This window comes from Micromys minutus, assembly GCF_963924665.1.
Source record: "Micromys minutus genome assembly, chromosome: 16".
Taxonomy (NCBI): Eukaryota; Metazoa; Chordata; class Mammalia; order Rodentia; family Muridae; genus Micromys; species Micromys minutus.
This window is the reverse complement of record NC_137985.1, coordinates 10684928-10706375: the sequence shown is the minus strand read 5'-3', so window position 1 is coordinate 10706375 and position 21448 is coordinate 10684928. Positions and strand designations below refer to the sequence as shown.

At 41.2% G+C, this 21448-nt stretch overlaps 1 protein-coding gene across 1 annotated transcript in view; it reads right to left on the bottom strand.

Moving 5' to 3' along the window:
• SESN3 (sestrin 3) overlaps positions 1–21448 on the bottom strand; it is a 47252-nt gene that overhangs the window by 10811 nt on the left and 14993 nt on the right. The window contains exons 2-4 of the mRNA XM_080929824.1: positions 8371–8436; positions 6031–6228; positions 4105–4287 (exon numbers count right to left, since the gene is read on the bottom strand). Of these exons, the coding sequence (XP_080785950.1) occupies positions 4105–4287; positions 6031–6228; positions 8371–8436 (447 nt within the window). The remainder of the gene's footprint in view (positions 1–4104; positions 4288–6030; positions 6229–8370; positions 8437–21448) is intronic.

Genomic DNA, 21448 nt, shown 5'->3' with positions numbered 1-21448 from the left:
GTAAAGTGTACACTGCACCTAACTGCTTCACTTCTGAACTGACCCGTTACTTGTTACAATGAGTAGCTTCTTCATGCTGTGGCTTCTTTTAAACTTTAAAGTAGGTCTTCATCATCACCACTTCCCTCTGACACGCTGGCTGGCCCTATCCTGAGCACAGACTCTTTCCTTAAGACTTAGGTGAATGATTTATTCTTTCAACTTGACTTTTGCTAATTTGTATTCCCTGGTTTCCTCCCTTTTTTCCAGTCCCCCACTCCACCTCCCATTAGGGCCTCATCATACAGCACAGGCTGGCCTGGCTTGGAATGTAGCCTAGGATGACTTGGAACTATTCACCCTCCTGACTTCAATTTCAACTGCTGGAATTAAGAAAGAGTACCATTGTGCCTGGCTTCTCAACTTAATGTTGGCTTTCCTCTTCACCCTGAGTGAGACCTCACCCCCCCAACTCACCCTGAGTGAGACCTCACCCCCCCAACTCACCCTGAGTGAGACACCTCTCCCCTCCTCTTCAACCTGAGTGAGACACCTCAGCCCCCCCAAAATCACCCTGAGTGAGACACCTCACCCCTCCTCTTCAACCTGAGTGAGACACCTCTCCCCTCCTCTTCAACCTGAGTGAGACACCTCAGCCCCCCAACACCCTGAGTGAGACACCTCAGCCCCCCCAAAATCACCCTGAGTGAGACACCTCTCCCCCTCCTCTTCACCCTGAGTGAGACACCTCTCCCCTCCTCTTCAACCTGAGTGAGACACCTCAGCCCCCCCAAAATCACCCTGAGTGAGACACCTCAGCCCCCCCAACTCACCCTGAGTGAGACACCTCACCCCTCCTCTTCACCCTGAGTGAGACACCTCTCCCTTCCTCTTCACCCTGAGTGAGACACCTCACCCCCCCAACACCCTGAGTGAGACACCTCTCCCCCTCCTCTTCACCCTGAGTGAGACACCTCAGCCCTTGGTAACTGGCACCACCATGTGTGCCAGAATCTTCTGTTTTGTGGCACTCATGCCAGAAGAGAAAACCAAACCCATTTGTCACCATCCTTATTCCCTTCTTAGTCTCACATGGTACAATCCCAAAGCATATACAGAGATCAGTTTTCAAATGCATGCTCTGACTGTCCTGCTGGGTAGCACCATTTGTAATCCACCCTGTGTGATGGAATATACTCATAGTAAGACTTGGCACAAGCCATCTTATGCCATATGTACTTCCAATAGTAACAGTTGGGCCATGTCTATAGCATGTGTTCATAAAGGCATTTATAAAATAAAATTTAAATTCAATATTCAGATACAGTAAATGCTAATAAGACATCCAGATACATAAACTTAAAACGATGAGAATACAAATGCTTTGAAGCTTATTTCATGTCTTCTGTGGGGTAGTGTAACTTAGGAGATCATGGCTTCCTAAGGGTAAATAATGATTCTATAATGGAGCCTTTACTGGCTCATACCAGATGACGTGATTCCCACCAACTGCCATCCATAAATCCCTACAATTTTGTTTCCTGAAGTTGACGGTTACTCTTTTAACATATGACTGCATGCTCTTCTCTGTGAAACTGCTCTGTGACAGGAAACAGCTCATCTCATTTTGAAAAATTCTCCTTATTCTTAGACCTAGCTTTTTAAACAGATCTTTAAAGAAAAAATCATATACCCCCTGTGTCTCCCCAGACTTTGCAAGAACCTGGGGTGCAATATGTCCATCTAGCCTGTGCAAATGTTTGCAATCGCATGCCCAGTGTGCCAGGGCAGTGAGGGCACTAGCCTTTAATCTCAGCATTTGGGAGGCAGAGGCAGGTGGATCCCAGATTCAAGGCCAGCCTGGTCTACAGAATGAGTTCTGGGTCAGCCAGGACTACACAGAGAAATTCTGTCTTGAAAAACAAACAACAACAAAACAAACAAACAAAAAAGCCCCTCAAACCAAGACTTGTGATCCCAGCCTGCTTATGCACAAACTCGTGTCTAACCAACTACATCCTGCTATGTCTCTCTGCCCCTGAAATCCAAGCATATTCAAGACTAGGTTTTCATCTTTTAGCCTATTAAAGATTCTGGTACAAAGTAATTATGATACGTCATAAGAATAATTATAAATTCTCTGATCTAACTAACACACCATGGACTCACAACACAGGCCTAGAACAGTGTGCTATGCTTCACAGAGTCTGAAAACTAATATTTAATTTTAATATTTAATATTAAATTTTAATTTAATACTTAAAAATAGACACAGGCTGCTTGGTTAAAAACTAGGTAAATCACAAAATGTGTGGTATAATAAGGTAATTTCAAAGGGCATTCCTATGAATTAACAATACATATGCATGTATACGTAGCTGTATGTGACGCAGAGCTGAGAGCCCCTGCTGGGACTGGGCTGTGCTGAGCATGGCTGGACAGCACCTGCGAACGTCCAAAGGGTCACATTCACAGCTCTATTCTCTATCTGGCCAGGAATTCCCACACTAGCTGGAAAACTGTTTTTTATTTGTAAAGCCATTTCTTTATGCATCTTAAATTATGAAGTGTTAAAACAAGCAAAGGAATCAGAAACTTTATGTATTTTATTAACAAAGGGCACATGTTGCTGACAACAGTGGCCAGAGCCAGGAATTCTTGGTTCTAGCAAACTTCATCTATCTACTCCTTGATAGTAGGAAACAACTTTCCTAGCAGCACAAGTTCAGGCCAACGGTGACTCCTTGTGGAGGGTCAGGTTTTATTTGCACTTAAATGAAACTTACCAAATTTCTAATTATTTTTTGTAAATGTAATATAGCATCTCTTATTTCTCAAGTTTCTATAGGTATGTATTTATTAAAATTGAGTGTGTGTGCACGCGTGCACATGCATGCATTTAATAACAATTAATGAAAAAAGATGCTATGAATTTGAAAGAGAGAAAGGAGGTATATGGGAGGGTTCAGATGGAAAGGGGGAAGGAAGAAAGGTTGAAATTACAATCTCAAAAAAAAAAAAAAAAATTAAAAGTATTATACAGTGTGTTCGCAGCCTTCGCCGCGCCGCCGTCGCTCTCTAACGGCAGCGCTGCCTCTCCCTTGCTGAGCTCCAGCGGAAGGAGAAGGAGGTAAGTGAGGTGCCCATACCATGGCTCGTACAAAGCCGACTGCCCGCAAATCCACCGGTGGTAAAGCACCCAGGAAACAACTGGCTACAAAAGCCGCTCGCAAGAGTGCGCCCTCTGCTGGAAGGGTGGAGAACCCTCATCCTTACAGGCCTGGCACTGTGGCACTCCATGAAATCAGGCGCTATCGGAAGTCCACTGAACTTCTGATTCGCAAGCTCCTCTTTCAGCGTCTGGTGCGAGAAGCTTCCAGAGCGCAGCTATTGGTGTTTTGCAGGAGGTAAGTGAGGCCTATGTGGTTGGCCTTTTTGAAGATACCAGCCTGTGTGCTATCCATGCCAAACGTGTAACAATTATGCCAAAAGATATCCAGCTAGCATGTCGCCTATGCAGGGAATGTGCTTAAGAGTCCACTATGAGGGGAAACATTTCATTCTCAAAAATTGTTTTTTCCTCTTCCAGTTATCAGTAGTTCTGAATGTTAGATATTTTTTTCCATGGGGTCAAAGGTACCTAAGTATATGATTGCGAGTGGAAACATAGGGGACAGAATCAGGTATTGGCTGTTTCTCCATGTTCATTTGCGTGTGAATTTTTAATATAAATGCAAGATGTAAAGCATTAATGCAAGCAAAATGTTTCAGTGAACACATTTCAACAGTTCAACTTTACAACAATTATAAATAAACCTGTTAAATTTTCTGGACAACGCCAGCATTTGGATTTTTTTTAAATAAGTAAATTTCTTATTGACGGCAACTAAATGGTGTTTGTAGTGTTTTTATCATCTGGTAGATTCCATCCATTCACTAGACTTTTCTAACTGAGTTGTCCTACACGCAAGTACATGTTTTTAATGTTGTCTGTCTTCTGTGCTGTTCCTGTAAGTTTGCTATTAAAATACATTAAACTAAAAAAAAAAGTATTATACTAAACAAAACCCCACGAACTCTCAACTTTCAAGCGCACCTCAGAACCTGGATAGGAGTCCCCAGTACCTGAATGTGCTCTTTTGTGATCAGCCAGGGCCGGTGTGCCAGCAGCTTGTTAATTTCATTAAGATTTCTCAGTCTTTGTGGTACATATTCCAAGCCATTGAGCCACTCAGCAATTCCTCCAGTCTTTAAAAATTCATCCACATGCATGTTTATTAGGTAGGAACACTGGTGTCTGGCTGCAGCCTGAAACACAGAAACAAGCTTCCTGAGAGCTGTCATGAGCAGGTGACAATTACAAGTGGGTAATTTAGATGGAGTCATTACTAGTAATCAGTAACTCCTTTCTCACAAGATTCTTCTTCAAAAATGTTTACCATATTGTTGTTACAGATTCTTCAATCAATGCATGAGGCTGATTTGCAGGTTTTTTTTTTTTTCATATACCATTTTATCCAATGATTTGAAGTTTTAAAAGCAAATAGTTATATAAAGCCAACAACTTCTCTTGAGCTTGTATATATAGACCTGGATATTTTTAGGAAATATACAGACACCATGTAAGCCTGCTATGGGGAAGACACAGTATGTTCTATCTAAAATCCAGGAGCTCCTAAGTAATGCATATCCTACAATTCAGAACTCATGTTTATGGAGGAGCCACAGTGACCTCAGAGACCTGCCCAGACACTGCCATCACCGACCTCTCCTTATGCAGTCACTGTCATCTGGGTGCTGTCAATGGAATCACCATGTTAAGTACTTCTGCCCTCTTTTCTGTGGCAACTTTCTGTAAAATAATCCTGTTTTATTCTCTCTCATCTCTGTCTCACTGCTGTTTTCAGCCTGCTATTGAAAATGTCTGCTAAAAATCATGGTTTTCATTAAGTTCATGTCAACCTGCCCTGAGTCCAGAGCAGCTCTACTGGCTTGGGCGACCAGGCTACCACTTTACCTCTCCAAACACAGCACCACGGGTTCATGCCCTCATCCTCTTCCCCAGTAGCTGTCTAAGTAGAACACAGCTCAGCTCTAGCACCTCCATCTCAGCTTCCTCCCTAGCCCTCTACTTGCAGCTAACTAATTAGCCACCCTGTAACAAGAGCTACACTAGCGCCAATATCCACTCAGTAGTTCTCTCATGGAGATCTGTCACTCCAGGAATCACGTTCATGGATACGGTGACTAAGAAAATGTAACAAGCAGTTCATGCAGAATACCCCAAGAACAACAGCAAAACTGGTAGGGGATTAGTCTGGACCCAATTACCATCTTTTTTTTTTCCAAAAATTTATTTATTAATTACATACAGTGTTCTACATATATATCTGCATGTCAGAAGAGGGCACCAAATCTTATTACAGATGGTTGCGAGTCACCATGTGGTTGCTGGGAATTGAACCCAGGACCTCTGGAAGAGCAGTCAGTGTTCTTAACCACTGAGCCATCTCTCCAGTCCCCCCAATTACCATCTTTAATCATAAGAAATTAAGTATGAAAAATGATTCTATTGAAGGTTAAAGGAGAAACACTCAGCATATTAAGTGGTTTAAATCACTCTGAATGTATCCAAGGGATACCAGAGGCTTCTTCACTTATGCTTCTTGTAATACACTCAGCTTTACACATATGCACACATACACATGAATACACACACACGTGTGTGAACATATACCATCCCTCTCTATACATATGCACACTCACACATGAATACACACACGTGTGTGTACATATAACATCCCTCTTTATACATATGCATTCACACACATATGCACAAACATATATACATGCACACATATACACTTCTCTCTATACACACACACACACACCCTATACACACTCATATTACACACACAACTCCACAAAACACATACATCTCCCATGCAAACACTTACTCAGACCCTCCCCCAAAGCCGCACCTTCAAAGGGACACAGACCACATGGAAGCTAGTTCCTGACAGTAGAGAAGAGTGGGAAGTAAGCACCTACCATGATGGCGATGTAGTGCCTGTCTGGGAGGGGAAGGGGGCCGTCCATACGCAGCATGTAGAACTGGCTCCGTAAAAAAGATTCCAGGTACTGAGTGTGCAAGCTCATCACCTGTGTGATGTTGTCCAGGCGACCAGATGTAGAGTACTCTTCCACAAGAAAGTTTGTTCGTTCATCCACTGTGTTTGCTTGGACAACCTTACAACCGAGAAGCACAGAATGCAGTGAGCGCTGTGATGTAAAGACAGCTTTGGCTTACATGGACTCTGCCTGTACTAAAGAAATACATTATTCATTTGATGCTAACAGATACAGCAATTATGCAGTTGCTCATACTAGAAGCAGACATTTAAAAAGAGAAAGTACTATTCAGTTTTGGCTTTGGTACCACAATTTATTAAACAACAAATGTTAAGTTATCAAACATTAAAGCACGCAGCTATGAAGCTGAGGAAAGAAGCCTCCACCATCTGTCATTACAGAAAGCATGCAGACTTCAAAGCTGGCTTGCCTGGACATTGTCACACAAGTGTGTAGTGACGCAAATCTAGCAGCATTGGGTCACATGCATTTAGTCTCATCAACTGACAAAGAACATTAATTGCATTATTTTGGACAAATATCTGATCCCTTGTTGTTTTTGCTCATCAACACTTTTAAGAAGTTTTATGAAATCTTTTTAGAGATACAAAAACATATAATGACTTGCGATGAAATTTATTAAAAGACAAGAGATCCGGCTGTTGCTAGTTTACGCCTATCACAGTAACTATTAAAAATAAGACATGAAAACAGGACTTACATTCTCCACCTAGGGACCAAAGAACTTTCTCAAAAATAGAATAGCATGCAGCCTTACACACGGTGCCAGCTCAGCATCACATGACAAGTTGGCTATGGTCGTGTGAGGCCATTGCTAACCCCGTGAGAAGACCAGGTCTGTGGGAATGGATGGACACGAAGCACGACTCCATTGCTGGCTCGTCTCACCTGCACTGTAGTTCTGGCTAAGATGAACATGCTCCTCCGTTAGAGAGGAAGAAGCAGATTCTGGACTTAACTCGCCTCTGTGCATCTAGTTAATAGCAAACTGGTTTTGATGAGATCTCTTGAAGTCCAAAGGTTTTATCCTTTAAAGACTGACACTGTAGTTAGGAGACTGTTCTCAGAGCTGGCTTCTCAGTTCCCATTACCCCCGGGGAAGTATAAATTATACAAAGGAACTAACTGTTTATGGAGAAAGACTTGATCTTAAATGGAGTATGTCTAAAAGTGAGAAATGGTAGCTACCCTGGCATAAACACAAAAGGAAACTTCTTCACCTCAGTTCATTATGGGACCCTGGGGACTTTCATTTGTCCATCTCCCTGTTCTGTCAACCACACAAAATGAGCAGATAGTTAAAAAACAACAAGGATCCAGACCCAAATATAGTTAGGTCTAGAACTCTTCCCTATGTTTAATTTGCTTTCTCCAGATGTTTCTTAGTTCTCAGGACATTCACAATATGTTACCAGATTCATATACTGCATCATATCCTAAAAAATAGATTATCTTCAAATACATGCTACAAAGATGCCTCAAGAGGCCATTCACAAGTGTTAGGCCATCATCCCGCAAGTGCGGTCCTGGGCCACAAGGCAGAGGCATGTGCAACGCAAGCCACTTCCACTTGAGATTTGGCTCAATAAGACGGCCACTAAGTCAGGGACAGGAAGGAGAAGCCAAGGCTCCTAGTTATTTAAAATAAAGATGTCTGTGCACATACTCTTATGAAACAACTGCATCCACATGTACTGGGCTCTCGTGGACAGGTAAGTAAGTCCCAAACAGTGGTTCTCTGTCTGGTGACTGCTAAGAGGCAACCAGAAATGCACAAAGACCCCACACCTCAAGATGTACACCAACAAAACCACGCAAAAACCTTACTGTGTCACTGCTAACTCATGCCTGGCATACAATCTTGTTATCAAACCCTTACCAAAGACACACAAATGTTGGAGTGTTTGTGGGATTCTGTCAATCAAATGTGTAAATGAGAAAATACCAGTAATTAAGGCATTGCCTGTCTACTGTCCTTCAAAGGTATAGCTGGAAATTCTTGTTTTATTTCAAAACTGTTTATCCCAATTATATGATAAAAGTTCTGTGAAATGCTGGTCTCTTTAAACCTTAAAAATCTTCAGACTTTCTTAGTGAGTCTGAAAAAAACAAGTCTGTTTTCTTGACATAAGTAACAATACACTAAAGAGCAAAACACACCTACTTTTACATGGGAAATGGATGTCGTTCTAGAGTTATTTTTTGACTAGACAATGTGTTGAAAACAAATGAACTTACTTCCTTCTCTGGAATAAAGGCACTTGGTCCTCTTGTCAGGGGCTGAGACACTCTGATTCTTTTGTCCTGTTTGTAAAAGAAAACACATCTTCAGTGTGTTAAATTGGTAGATATTTTCAGCCAATGTACTAGAATAAATAAGCCAATATAATTATGTAAAACCCAAAGAAGTCTGGGGTCCAGGTCAAAGAAAACGCAGAGCAGCACTGGCTATGTTTATGTGATAAAGGAATGGACTTCTCCCACAGTGCTGGGGAAACTGTTATCATGTGTCGCAGGGCCTTCGCTCACACTGTACATGAGGGAAGCCTGCTGCCTCCACAATAACTCTCACCTGCTGGACCCCACACTGCTACAGTAGAACAGCGTTGAGGAATATGAATACCTCTGTCCATACTTAAGTCTCTCTCATATAACACATTATGAAATTTTTAGTGAGACTGCTTCCTTCTCCATGGGTGAGGTTAGGTCAGAGACAGATCAAAGAGGTCTCTCAAATTCCTTATCCAGGAGAAGAGACGTGGGGAAATGGCCACTTGATTTTTCTCGTATAAAAGTAATACTCCGAGTTAAGAATTAGCCTTCTGATGCCACAAGATGACACTACGAATGACAGCATGGGCACAAAGACTCAGCAGGAATATGAGGATTCTGTAGAATAGTATAATGAGGAAAATATTAAAGGCCTTGTGGCTATTAAAAAAGCTTGCTTTAAAAGCTTTAGCTGCCTTAAAAAATCTCCTGAGGAAATGTGAGGTAAGAAGTAATTCAGGTGACAAAGTCTCTTCTATATGACCCACCCTGCTTATATCCCAACAATCAAACAGAAGCTGATTGGGAGCTCGTAGGAGGGATGGGCTCCCCAGTGGTATATCCACGGACAGCTGGGTTTATAAGCTCTGTCCAAACCAAATTAAGGCAAATTAACACACATCAATAATTGCTCAGGGCTATACAGTACAGTTACATGAACATGACACAATCAGAGAGCCAGGAGAAACAAAATGCTACTCAAATGCAGAGGCGAGAGGAAACAAAAGAAAAGCCCAGAGTGGGTGTCAACCAAGAAACCAGTGGCGTTGCTATGGATTCCTGGAAAAAGTAAAGCTTAAGCATGGCCATTTATATTCATTCTTTTCCTTCCTCTCTCCCCTTGTTAGTGGGTAACTTTAGTCGTTTTGTTCCTTACAAACCAAAGAGCCTACCAAACACAAAATAGTTATTTAAATCCTTTAAGTCCCGTACTTCATTAGAAGCAGTTTTACAACAAATTGGCAAAAGTAGGCAGTTGGGTATTCAACAATGACTTGCTTGAGAGCCTAATTGAATATTATAATAGACCAAGGAGAGGGTTAAGAAAACAGACATAGCCCCAACCCTTCTGAGCCTGGCACACACTCTCCATCAACTGTCGATGTTCTGGTGACATGTATACATCACATGACACATTAGACTGCTTAAGTTTCCAAACAAGTAACACATCTAGATTACAAAATGATGACAAGTCACCCTCAGTTGACAGCTCGAGCACACTGGAGGGCAGCATGTGAACTGGAGTCACTCAATTTCTCATACGTACATCAACTATAATCTGTCTAGAAAATGAATTATAAATAGAAGATCTATATTTCCTTAGTTCCATGTGTCGATGACAACAGATGAAATGCTAAGACAGTCGTGATAGTTCGTGCGCACCTGTAACCCCAGCAATAGGCAAGGTCTGGCAGGGGAATCATGAGTTTGAGACTAGACTGAGCTACATGGTCCTGTCTCTAAGTACACAAAAGTAAGAATGAAAAACAAACAAACAAACAGAACCAAAATGCACCCTACTGCCTTCATGAACTAGTTTCCCAGGAACAGCAGCTTCCTGGAAAACTAATCGTTTCAAATAAACAAAGCATCTAAGAAGCTGATTACAGAGGGAACATCAAGCTTGAAGAGAAACAAATGTAAGCAGGGAGACAAGTGAATGCTGTAAAATAAGGACATGCACAAAATGCAGAGAAACTGTAGGGGATGAAATGCACATTCTCTTACATGGAAGTAAACCAGGGGTTTCTGGAGACAGACTGAGGATTACTATTACACTTTATACAAATCCTGAGTTAATACATTAATCAACTTAATTCACCTTTACATTTGTGAAACTGTTACTTTCCTTACAGGATTAGATTCTGAAACAAGCAACATTTAAATATGAAACATCATAACAGAATTGCAGAATCCTGCATGCAGATAAACACAGCATCAACCCTTTAGTTTTAAGCAGCTACTAAGAAGGCACACATACGCACAGATAAGTACGTCATTTGCCCCACACGGGTGGGCACACACTCGCTGTGGCCAGGACAAGAGTGTTCACAGCCACCACCTACCTAGCTAGCTGTTCCATCTGTAGGGCTGTCACTTCAATCATGAATAATGCTGGGAGGAACACATGTATGACCAGAGGCCTGTGCCATAGTGAATGAGATTTAGCACAGTTTCTGCAGCAAGATGACTTCCTGGAGTTTGGATTCTAATTAGCCTTTCAAGAGTTGCATACTGCCACAGAAAAGCAAAAAATGCTCATTTTCATCTAATTTCAAAAGTATGTGCTTGGCTTCTTTTACTTTATGTTCACTTGAGTAAAGAGATGAGGACCATATCTGTGTTTGCAACATTATTCTGGGCTGACACTGCTTCTGGGCCAGAGAGGAAAATGGAAGAACTCTGGTGTGAGCCCAGGAGAAAGGTGGAACAGCCTGACCTGAGAGCACTGCTTTATCAATAAATTGAATCAAGAGCCAAGAGCTAACATCATTTTCTTTTGTCTTTTCTCAGACACACACACACACACACACACACACACACACACACACACACACACACACACTTACACTATATTGCTATTACACATATACAGTATGTAGTAATGTGTATATATACAAATATACTATGATGGTTTATATATGTTTAGTCCAGGGAGTTGTGGCCTTGTGGGAGTGTGTCACTGTGGGGGTGGACTTTAAGACCCTCTCATCCTAGCTGCCTGGAAGCCAGTTTTCTCCTGTTTGCCTTCAGATGAAGATGTAGAACTCTCAGCTTTTCCTGAACCATGCCTGCCTGGACACTGCCATGCTCCCACATTGATGATAATGGACTGAATCTCTGAACCTGTAAGCCAGCCCCAATTAAATGTCCTTATAAGAGTTGCTTTGGTTATGGTGTCTGTTGACAGCAGTAAAACCCTAAGGCATATGTATACATGTGTATTATACTGTATGTATATATGCATGGTTTTGTTTGAGACAGGTCTTTTTATGCTATGTAGCTCTGGTCAGCCTGGAACTCAATCATGCAGAACAAGCTGGATCTTTGGAACCTTCTAGCCTCTGCCTTCTCTTGGATTACAAGTGCGAGTCATCACATCCTCCCTCAACACCCTATCCTGCTTCTGCATAGGACAGTTCTTTCTGATATTTCTCTGTTACATTAAATGGCTGTTATGTACATTTCTAAAAAGCTGAAAACCAATTTAAAACTGGTCAAGGCAGATCTTCAATTTTACTATGAGCTCATTTCACTATGAAAAAAAAAACTGACCAGCTACTTTTTAATCACTTTATGTTTTAAGGCATTGGTTCTCAACCTGTGGATTGCAGACTCTTTCATGGGGGTTTCCTGAGACCATCGGAAAACACACATATGTACATTATGATTTATAACAGTAGCAAACTTACAGTTATGAAGTAGCAACAGAAATAATTTTGTAGCTGGGGTCACCACAACATGAGGAACTGTATTAAAGGGTTGCAACTTAGGAAGGTTGAGAACCACTGATATGAGAAAAATAAGAAGCCAAAATGTCCCAAGAGGTTTGCTTTAAACTACAAGGCAGAGTTCTACCCAAGCTGTAATACCTTCCACTTTCTTCAGCTTGTCCTTAGAAACCTGGAATACTTTAGGACCAAGCTTTTTGTCTCATTATTACTGATAACCGTTCTAAAAGCCTAGCCTCAGCTGCCCCAGATGAGAGATGCTGGTCATTTTTGACCAGCTCTAAATAATTTTAATCTTGGTGCAAAATGAGGCACTGTAGCTTCCTTCTGCTCTCTTCCCAGTGGGAGAAAAGGGCTACACAAACATGGAAACCCGGGTTATTTTATACTGAAGACAAAATAACCTGCATCTGTGCTAAATCCAGACTTGTTATTTTTAACTATTTATTTGCATCTATATGCCATGGAGTAGAGGTAGAGAGTAACACTTTGGAGTAGGTTCTCACCCACCATGAGTACTGAGGACAAACTTAGGTCGTTAGACTTCGGCAAGCACTCTCCATGTGAGTCATCTCATAGAGCCTGCTGTGCTAATTTTGAGGGGGGATGTCCTGGATCCTTCCTTAACTACATGTGATAAAGCTAATGATTTATTCTTGGGATTAAAAGCTTTTTATCAAACCAGTAAATTTTACTATGGCTTTTAGATCAAGAATCTGCTTTAGCTTTTGTAAAAGACACAGGAAGGAAACAGCCTGGAGTTTCTCTTAGCTGGGCCATCCTGCAGGCAGCCACTGGTCACACTGGCTGCTGGATTTCACTAATATTAAGTAACAGATTTAAAGACTCAACTGCCTACCTACATGTCCAGAATTCAAAACCATCATGGCAAGTTTCCAAGCCACATGATCCCAGACCATTCCGTTACCATTGGGGGCTCCGTACTGGCCTGCTTCTAGGACAAGGGAGAGGTTGAGAGTGTCTGTTTTTACAGGGTTTAACCCAGCACAACATGTTCAAGTAGAGAAATAAATAAACAAATATTTAGATGTAACTGTGGAGAAAGCATACAACTAAGAAATTAACCAGCTAGAAAAGAAGGAAGATGCTACTCCCTAGACTTTACTTGATAACTCTGCAAACATGAAATCTGAAGGGGATTATCTAATGCTGATTCCACTGTGGAAACAAAAGGGAGTGTAGGGTACAGTGCTCCAAACAGCAGGACTCTAACTTGTGGTTTGTTCTCAGATGTTTTAGACAACAGTTAACATGGGCTGTTTCACATTTCATTCATGAAAGACCATTGCTTCCAAGAAAATCAACTGGTCATTTCAATCAAGAAAGAACTGTCCACAAAACAGACACTTTGCTCCACACCTGCCAACTCGAGCTTTCGGGGCTTTCTCAGGTGTCCTCTCAGCAGCACTGCGAGGTATGGCCTCTTCTGCACAGTGCAGAGGCCTCCTGGACAGGACTCAGCTCGCAGCAGTCCCATTAAGCAATTATCTGCTGGCAAACAAAGCCCTGAAAGGATAGAGCTGAGATATATTTAGGAAATTAGTTGTTTTGACACTTAAGTGCTAAGTACTTCACTAGATCACTTTATATAAATTAATCCCAATAGAAAACCAAGACACTTGCATGTTAGAAACTCTGAAAATTATGTGTCTTTAAAATTAATCAGCAAGCTGATGGGATGGCCCAGAGGTTAAGAGCACTGACTGCTCTTCCAGAGGTCCTGAGTTCAATTCCCAGCACCCACATGGTGGCTCACAACCATCTGTAAGAGGATCTGATACTCTCTTCTGGCGTGAAGAAAATGACAGTGTACTTACATAAATAAATAAGTCTTAAATTCGTTAAACAAAAAGGACAGTAAAATTAATCAGCAAATTACTTGCCCCTAAAATGCTGACTGCCAATGAAAATTCATTGCTACATTCTAAGTTAATAAAAGCTTTAAATGACTAACTTGAATTTTTACCTATTTCTCTTCAGTTTGTGTCATTAGAAAATGCAAAAGCAAAAAATGTGTACTTCTGCCCACTCTGTAAAGTTGTTCCTGCATATACTCCACTGAGAATATGAATAGCAACATGGGTGATTGATTTTATAAAAACACACTATGTTTTTTAAGCACCATCTGCTTAATGTATCAAACCATACTAGCGAAGTGAAATCTAAGCCCACAGCATTTAAAGATATCCTCAGATGACAGTTCAGCAGTGTCAATGTACAACAAGAAAACATCTGAATGATAATGTGAACAGTATGTCTCAGTTTCTGTCTGTCCTTGCACTGACCACACATGCTCTGTTTCAGAGAATCACTGCAGAAAGGTCAGGGCTGGACCACTGGCACACTGCTCGGAAGACATGCAGATGCCTCTCCTTGGTTCCTTATTAGGTAATTTCAGCTATATGATTTTGGCAGATACTAGTTATATTGTATATTTCAAAAGGAAAGGTCAAATAGAGAGGAACATATAGGAACTGCTTTAAAAACCTCAACCCAGAGCTAGGGAGATGACTTAGTGTTAGTTAAAGCACTTGGCACAAAAATGCTATTGTCTATTTTCAGTGTGTAACTCATTCCCTACTCTCAGTGTGGAATTCTTCCTACTATTTTGAGAAGAAAATACAACGGACTTTCACAAAGTTATCCTTCTCCTGGGCTTGGTTAAGGTGTGTACTTGCATTTGCAATGTCCGAGATTCAGTCGCTTACTGAAGAAGATCTGGAATGAGAATGATAGTGTTTCAAGGAAGAACAGAGCACCGGGAGCTGGCCAGGGTGCTATGCTGGAAGTCCACAGATGCACTAAGGAGCACCCAAGCTCTCCTCCTTGTAAGAATGACATCTTGTTCTAGAAAACCTCAGAAGTGTACCACTTGCAACTGAGCTACAGAAGCTGTAATGGTTTGAATATGAATGACCCCATAGGCTCATCATTTGGATCAGGGCCACGTGTCTTTTTATAGCAATAGAACTTTGACTAAGATAGAAGTTGGTACCAGAGATCAGGGTATTGCTGTGGCAGGCTTGACCATACTGCTTGTTGGTAAAATGTGCACTTTGGGTTAGGAAAATTTAAATGCCTTAAATTGGGACTTAATGGGGCATGCTACCAGGGTATAGAAGACAATTTCAACTGTGTGAGCTCGTGAAGTTTCAGAAGGAAAGAATTTTAGAAAGTGGCCTACAGAGAAGTGATATTTTGGAGAAGAATCAGACTGCTTTCTGCTCTTGTCTGAAAAATCTGCCTGAGGCTAAACAGAGGATTTTTGGATTAATAACACTGGCAGAGGAGATTCTGAGGCAGCTTAGTACTGACTCTGTTGTGTGGTTATTAGTGGCCATCTTTATGCAGATCTGTAATAAAAACAGCAAGCTGAGTAAGGAAAAGTAGGAAGATACAGTTTGAGGAGAAAGGAGCACCAGGATGTGTACTGCAGGGAAGTCCAGTGCTCAAGGAGATAAAGTTTTAGAGGATAGAATTAAAGGAGTAATGGCTTCAGGGAGAGACCTCACCCAGCCAGGCTTCCAACTTGTGAAAAGGAATTAAAGAAAAGCTTAAGCAGTAACAGACATCAAAAAACCAGAAAGCTGACAAAAATGTATTTGAGCAAGGGGACAAGGTCCATCCAGCAAGCAGAAGAACTTGGCAGCTTCGGCCACATGGTTCTGGCCTTACAGTCAAGAATACAAGAAAGGAGTTTTGGAGTTTCCCTCCACAGCTAAAGCTGTTCTGGGCAGATATATTTCAGGAGAGTCCCTGCAGAGGCCCAGAAAGGTCACTGAATGAAGGTGTGAAGGTGAAGCCTGGATTTTTGTTGGAGATCCCAGAATGTTCAAGATTTCAGAATCATGGAATAGATACCTGCCAGGAGGAGCTGTTAACAGGGTGTAGAACCAGCCCAGGAGAGACAAGTGTTTTGCAGTCAACAAATTTGAAAGGGCTTGGAGATCTGAAAGTGCTTTACTAATAGACATAGAGACGGTGAGTTTAGAGTTTGCCTAGCTGGTTTTTGGTCATCTCGGTCCAGTATTTTCTCACTATGATCCTTTTTGCAATGGTAATATATATTTTGTGACACTGTATGTTTGAAACTTGTGATCTACTTTTTTATTCTGACTTTATAGGAGGTAACAAGTAAGACAGTGCCACAAGTCTCAGAAGAGACTTTGAACTTCTAGTCAGTGTTGAGACTGTTACAGACTATGGGGACCTGTGAAGTTGGACTGAATGCAGTTTTGCACTATGAGATGGCCACAAGCCTATGGGTGTGTGTGTGTGTGTGTGTGCGCGCGCGCAGGGAGTGGAATGTGATGGTTCACTAAGAATGGCTCCACTGGCTTGTGCATTTGAATGCTTAGTCATCAGGGAATGGCACTCCTTAGAAAGAAGAAGTGTGGCCATTTTGGAGGAAATGCATCATTGGGGTTGGCTTTGAGGTTTTAGAAGCCCAAACCAGACCCAGTGGTTCTATTTCTCTTCCTACTGCCTGTAGATTGGAATCCAGAACTCTCAGGTCCTTCTCTAGCACCGTGTCTGCCTGGGTGCCACCATGTTCTCCACCGTGCTGATAATGGACCAATCCTCTGAACTGTAAGCCAGCCCCAGTGAAATGCTTTCCTTTATCAGAGTTGCTGTGTCCATGGTGTGTCTTCACAGTAACAGACCACTAAGACAAATGCAAGTCTATTAAATATTTCCTGTCCATGTTCCAATTCTGGAGCCATGAAAGCATTATCATAAAGATCCTGTTACAGAGACAAAACTGAGCCTTCTTTAAGGGTACATACATATTTCAATTCTTAAGTGGAAATCTTAAAAAACAAACCAAAACCAACATACTATACTCAAAACAACAACAACAACAAAAACTATACTCAAGAACACTGCATTCATCACTGTATCACAACTTCTTTACCTCCTCCCTGAGCCCTGCTAGACCAAGACAGTACTCTGCTCATCTCTAAGCACTGGTATTGACAAAAATTAGGGGAACTCCTTGTAGTGAATTAGTTCTTAGATCCCTTGGCAGTTCTTATCCCAGGACTGAAAGGATAGTTGCATGAAGAATCAAAACATAGTCACAGACTAAGTTGAAGCTAATAAACTGTAGGCCCACTCAAGCAAGCTGTAGCTAAGTAAGTTCTCCCTCGCCTAGAAACAACAGCCCTTCTATCCCACTCATTACACAGTACAGAGCTGGGTTGTGGTGGTCAGACCTGTGATCCCATCTCTCTGATGTTGAGCAGGAGGACTGCTCTGAATTCAAGGCCAACACAGTCAGTCCCAGAGTGAGTTGGCGTTTCTAGTTACAGGATCATCCTAAACAATGGTTCTGCTTTAAAATGAAATGCAGTTAGTAGATACTGTACTTGAACTTAACTAATGGCAAATATCCATTGTTTTTATTAAAAACTACTCTGGTTTCCCACTTTCGCTATCCATACACTATTCACTAAGTGACACTAGATATTCAACACTTCTAAAAATATAGACTTTATATGACAGACTTTGACCAACTAGAGACTAACACTAAGTAGCTGTGCAAACTTGAGGTAGAGTGAGGCTAAGTAAGTTGAATCATCACACTTTTGATTTAAACTTTTTTTTTTTTTTGATTTTTAACTTACCATGGGCTTGTTGGAAGGTAACCTATTAAAGTCATGAAGTGCCTGGCCACAACTGTGGATCACAAGCTTCTACACTGATGGCACCTTTGGAGTAAGATAAACATCCAAAGGTAAAAATATTAAGTCAAACACTGGGTCAGATCACCTTTAAACTTCAGCATTTAGTTACTGACAGCAGAACTAAACCCAGAATCATGCTGAGAGTCGCAGGAGGTGACTTCCTTCCCACCCCCTGTGTGAGGCCAGGGTAGCACCAGTAAGCCTCATGCTCAGTACACTACTGAGCCAGTGGGCAGGTTTCAGAGGGTGTTTCTGGCCTCTACTTGAGACAGTATCTCCTGAGCCTCCGTGTCCCCTCCCTGTACTCTTTACTGTCCTCCCATTCTTTCTTTCAGACCCATCTAAACACTAGTGCTCTGGGTTTGCTCTCTTCTGCTTACTTTCAAGCTCTTCTAGGAATGCAAATCTATTCTTAAGATTCACAAGTGCACTGATTCCCTTCCCTACAGATACAAAGGCAAATCACAGTCTTGTCACTGCTTTCCAGCTGTACAGGATCAGCATCAGAAACCCCAGCATCGCAGCACAAGATGGAAGAACAAGCTGCTCGTATTACCGGTTTGAATTACAGAATGGGAGTTGGCCAGCCTGAGGTCTGTCCTGGCCTCTTCTCTTCCTTGTATTATAGTGTCAGAGCGAGCTGTTAACTCAAGGAAGTGGACATTCTGGGAACATCAGTAACTTAAACTAATAAATTGATGCAGGGCTGTGCATCAATCCATGTACCATTTGGATCCTCATTTACTTGTTTGCTTACATTGAAACAATCAGAACCTGCAGCCTGTCATAAACTACCCTAAGTTCACAGAGATCAGTAAAAGTCTGCATTCTATGACACCCATTTGGATAGAAAACTCTTCCTTTTAAGCCTTTAAGTATTCAGAGATGGAGGTTACAAAGATACTCTTTGAATATGCTGTTAAAGTTTTTGGCGAAAGCCCAAGAAAATAGGGAGAGAACTTGTAAGTCTTTGAACCTGTGGTAATGCAAGCTGACGGCAGCCACTTAACTCCATGATTCGCTCCTACTGCGCAGACAATGCTCTGTCCTGCTGCTAAGTATCAGTCCAGTTTCATAGAGTGTTAGGAACATTCAGGCTTCCGGACTGTACAAAAACAAAGCCTCACCTTCAATCTTAAAATGCTTTCCCTACTAAAGTCATATCCCAACTACATTAAGAGAACTTAAAACTGGGAGTTTGAGAAAATAAAATTCCCATAAGTGGTGATTACAGGTACAGAGCATTCCAGTATGCAGTACATGCTCAGGAGTAACTAGTCCTTCTGAGGAAACACACAAACAACAGTGGTAGCCTGGGCACAAGGGAGCTCGAGTTTAGCATCAAGTGTCTACAGAGCAGCCTGTGGGAACAAGACCATTTTCAGGGTTTTATTTTATTTATTTATTTTTAACAACACAGACCACTCAGCTTGAAGAAATCAGGGCACTATAGTAAGCACATTTGATCCCCACAGATTCACAAAATGTGTAAGCATTTACTTAATATAAACCACTCATCCTTTATAGACAGAATTGTCAGAGGCAGCAAGAATTCATCTTCACTTAAACTGAAAAAGTCATTTTGCGGTATCTTGGGAACACAATTACACAAGTTAATAAAATGCTTGAATTTACATCAAATCTTGTTGAACTTTGGTTTTATTATTATTGCTGTTGTTGTTATTATTACTAGCTGGAAGGAACCATCTCTTAATTTTTGCCTGGACAGAAATGGGTACAGTCCATATAGTAAATACCCATGGACTTCACCTCTGTTCAAGTTCTTCAATTCCTCCGATAGCAGATGACAAGACTGTGCCCTAATTTGATGTGAGTAAACTCACAATGGATTGTAATTTGAGTTAAACCTGAAACTGGCTCCAAGGAGATGATTTAGTGGGAAATGCTATGACCAACCTGACAACCGGAGTTCAAATTTCATCCCACAGGAGAACTGACTTCTGCAAACGGTCCTCTGACCACCACATGCACATATACTAAAATAAGCTCCTTTTAAAAACTGCACCATAACCTTTTAAATATCAGTCCTTCTTTATTTTATTAAAAAGCATAAATCTCAAACCTTTTGCTCATGGGTTATATTTATCAATAATTATATTAGAAATTAAAGAAAACTTGAAAACCACTTAATTCATTAATATCTGAAAAGTAAGAAGAAAGGCTAATGGTGCAGCTCTGTGATACAGGATGTGGTTAGAGTCTGCCGGGCTCTGGATTCAAGCCCCAGCAACTCTTACCCACCCAAAAAAAAAAAAAAGGAACAGTGAAAATAAGATTAATAGACCTATTACTGATTAACAAAAGGGGTTGTTTGAAAACTATAATTTAGAAAAAATGAGAACAGTTTTTCTTACATTTGTATAAATATTTAGCTTACTTAAACACAGCTGGATTTTCATGTATACTCTGGTATTCATCTGCTGCTATAGGTCATAGTGTCTGAAAATCACAAAGAGAATCTGAGTTCAGAAATCTGTAGCTGACAGTTAAGATTAGCCGTTACACTGTGAAGAACCAGCTCTGGGCAGTAGGCATTTTAAGTACTGTCTGACACCCTGAACTCATGTCTGTCTACTAGACTACAGAAAGTATAGAGGTACACAGAGTATAAACTTTCCTGAAAGGAGTTCACATCACTTGATGACAGGGATACAGAGAGTAAACAAGGGTAACAGTGCTTTGTGACTGAACAGCAGTGAAGGCTGCACTGTAGCAAGAGCGCCAAGGCCTGACCTCTTGCTCCTTTACACCACTAAAAGACCTAGCTACTGGAGGAGGCACGGGCCTTCCCATCTGGAAATGAGAGAGAAAACGATCCTAAGAGCCTGTTTGCATTAACATGGCATGGTTCTGCTATGATATTGTCTGAGTGCTGGTAGTGTTTCAGAAACAAAACAAGAAGAACACTGTAAACAATTTACCTGTTATTCTTGCTAATTTTAAATACGTTTTAGTGTTTTAAAAATAAATATTTTGTGATAGCTATATGGCTTAGTATATGAAGGTGCTTGCCCCAGGGTCCATTTGGAGAAAAGAGCTGAAGGAAAAAGCTGACTCTCCAAAGCTGTCCTCTGATCTCCATGGGACACCTATCATGAACACATGTAATAGAAGTCAACGGGAAACTAATGACATTCCTTAAACAATTAGCCGATAAACAATTAGGTTTCCGATTCTTTTGATAAAACGTTATAAAGCCAGGACTACAAACACAATTACATTCTGTATAATGTACCTTTTCACTATAGAATGCCAAATTTATATCTATATATAGATTATAATAGAACCTATAGAATCTATAGAATCACAATTTAAATATGATGAAGTCTTTTCATTCTACATTCAAGAATGACATCTTCTCAAACCATGAGTTTCTTTGATAGAAGATGAACTATGTGATCCTCAATGTGACAAACTCATTTATCACTTCATAGCACAGGGGTGGGCTGACATAGGTCAGGATGTTGCAAGCTAATGGGTGGCCCCCCAATGACTGCTGGCTCCGTGTTCTGCTTTACCCTATGGGGATGCTTCCACATTCTCTACCAGGTTTATTCCCCAAAGAAACATCCAAACAGGCAAAGG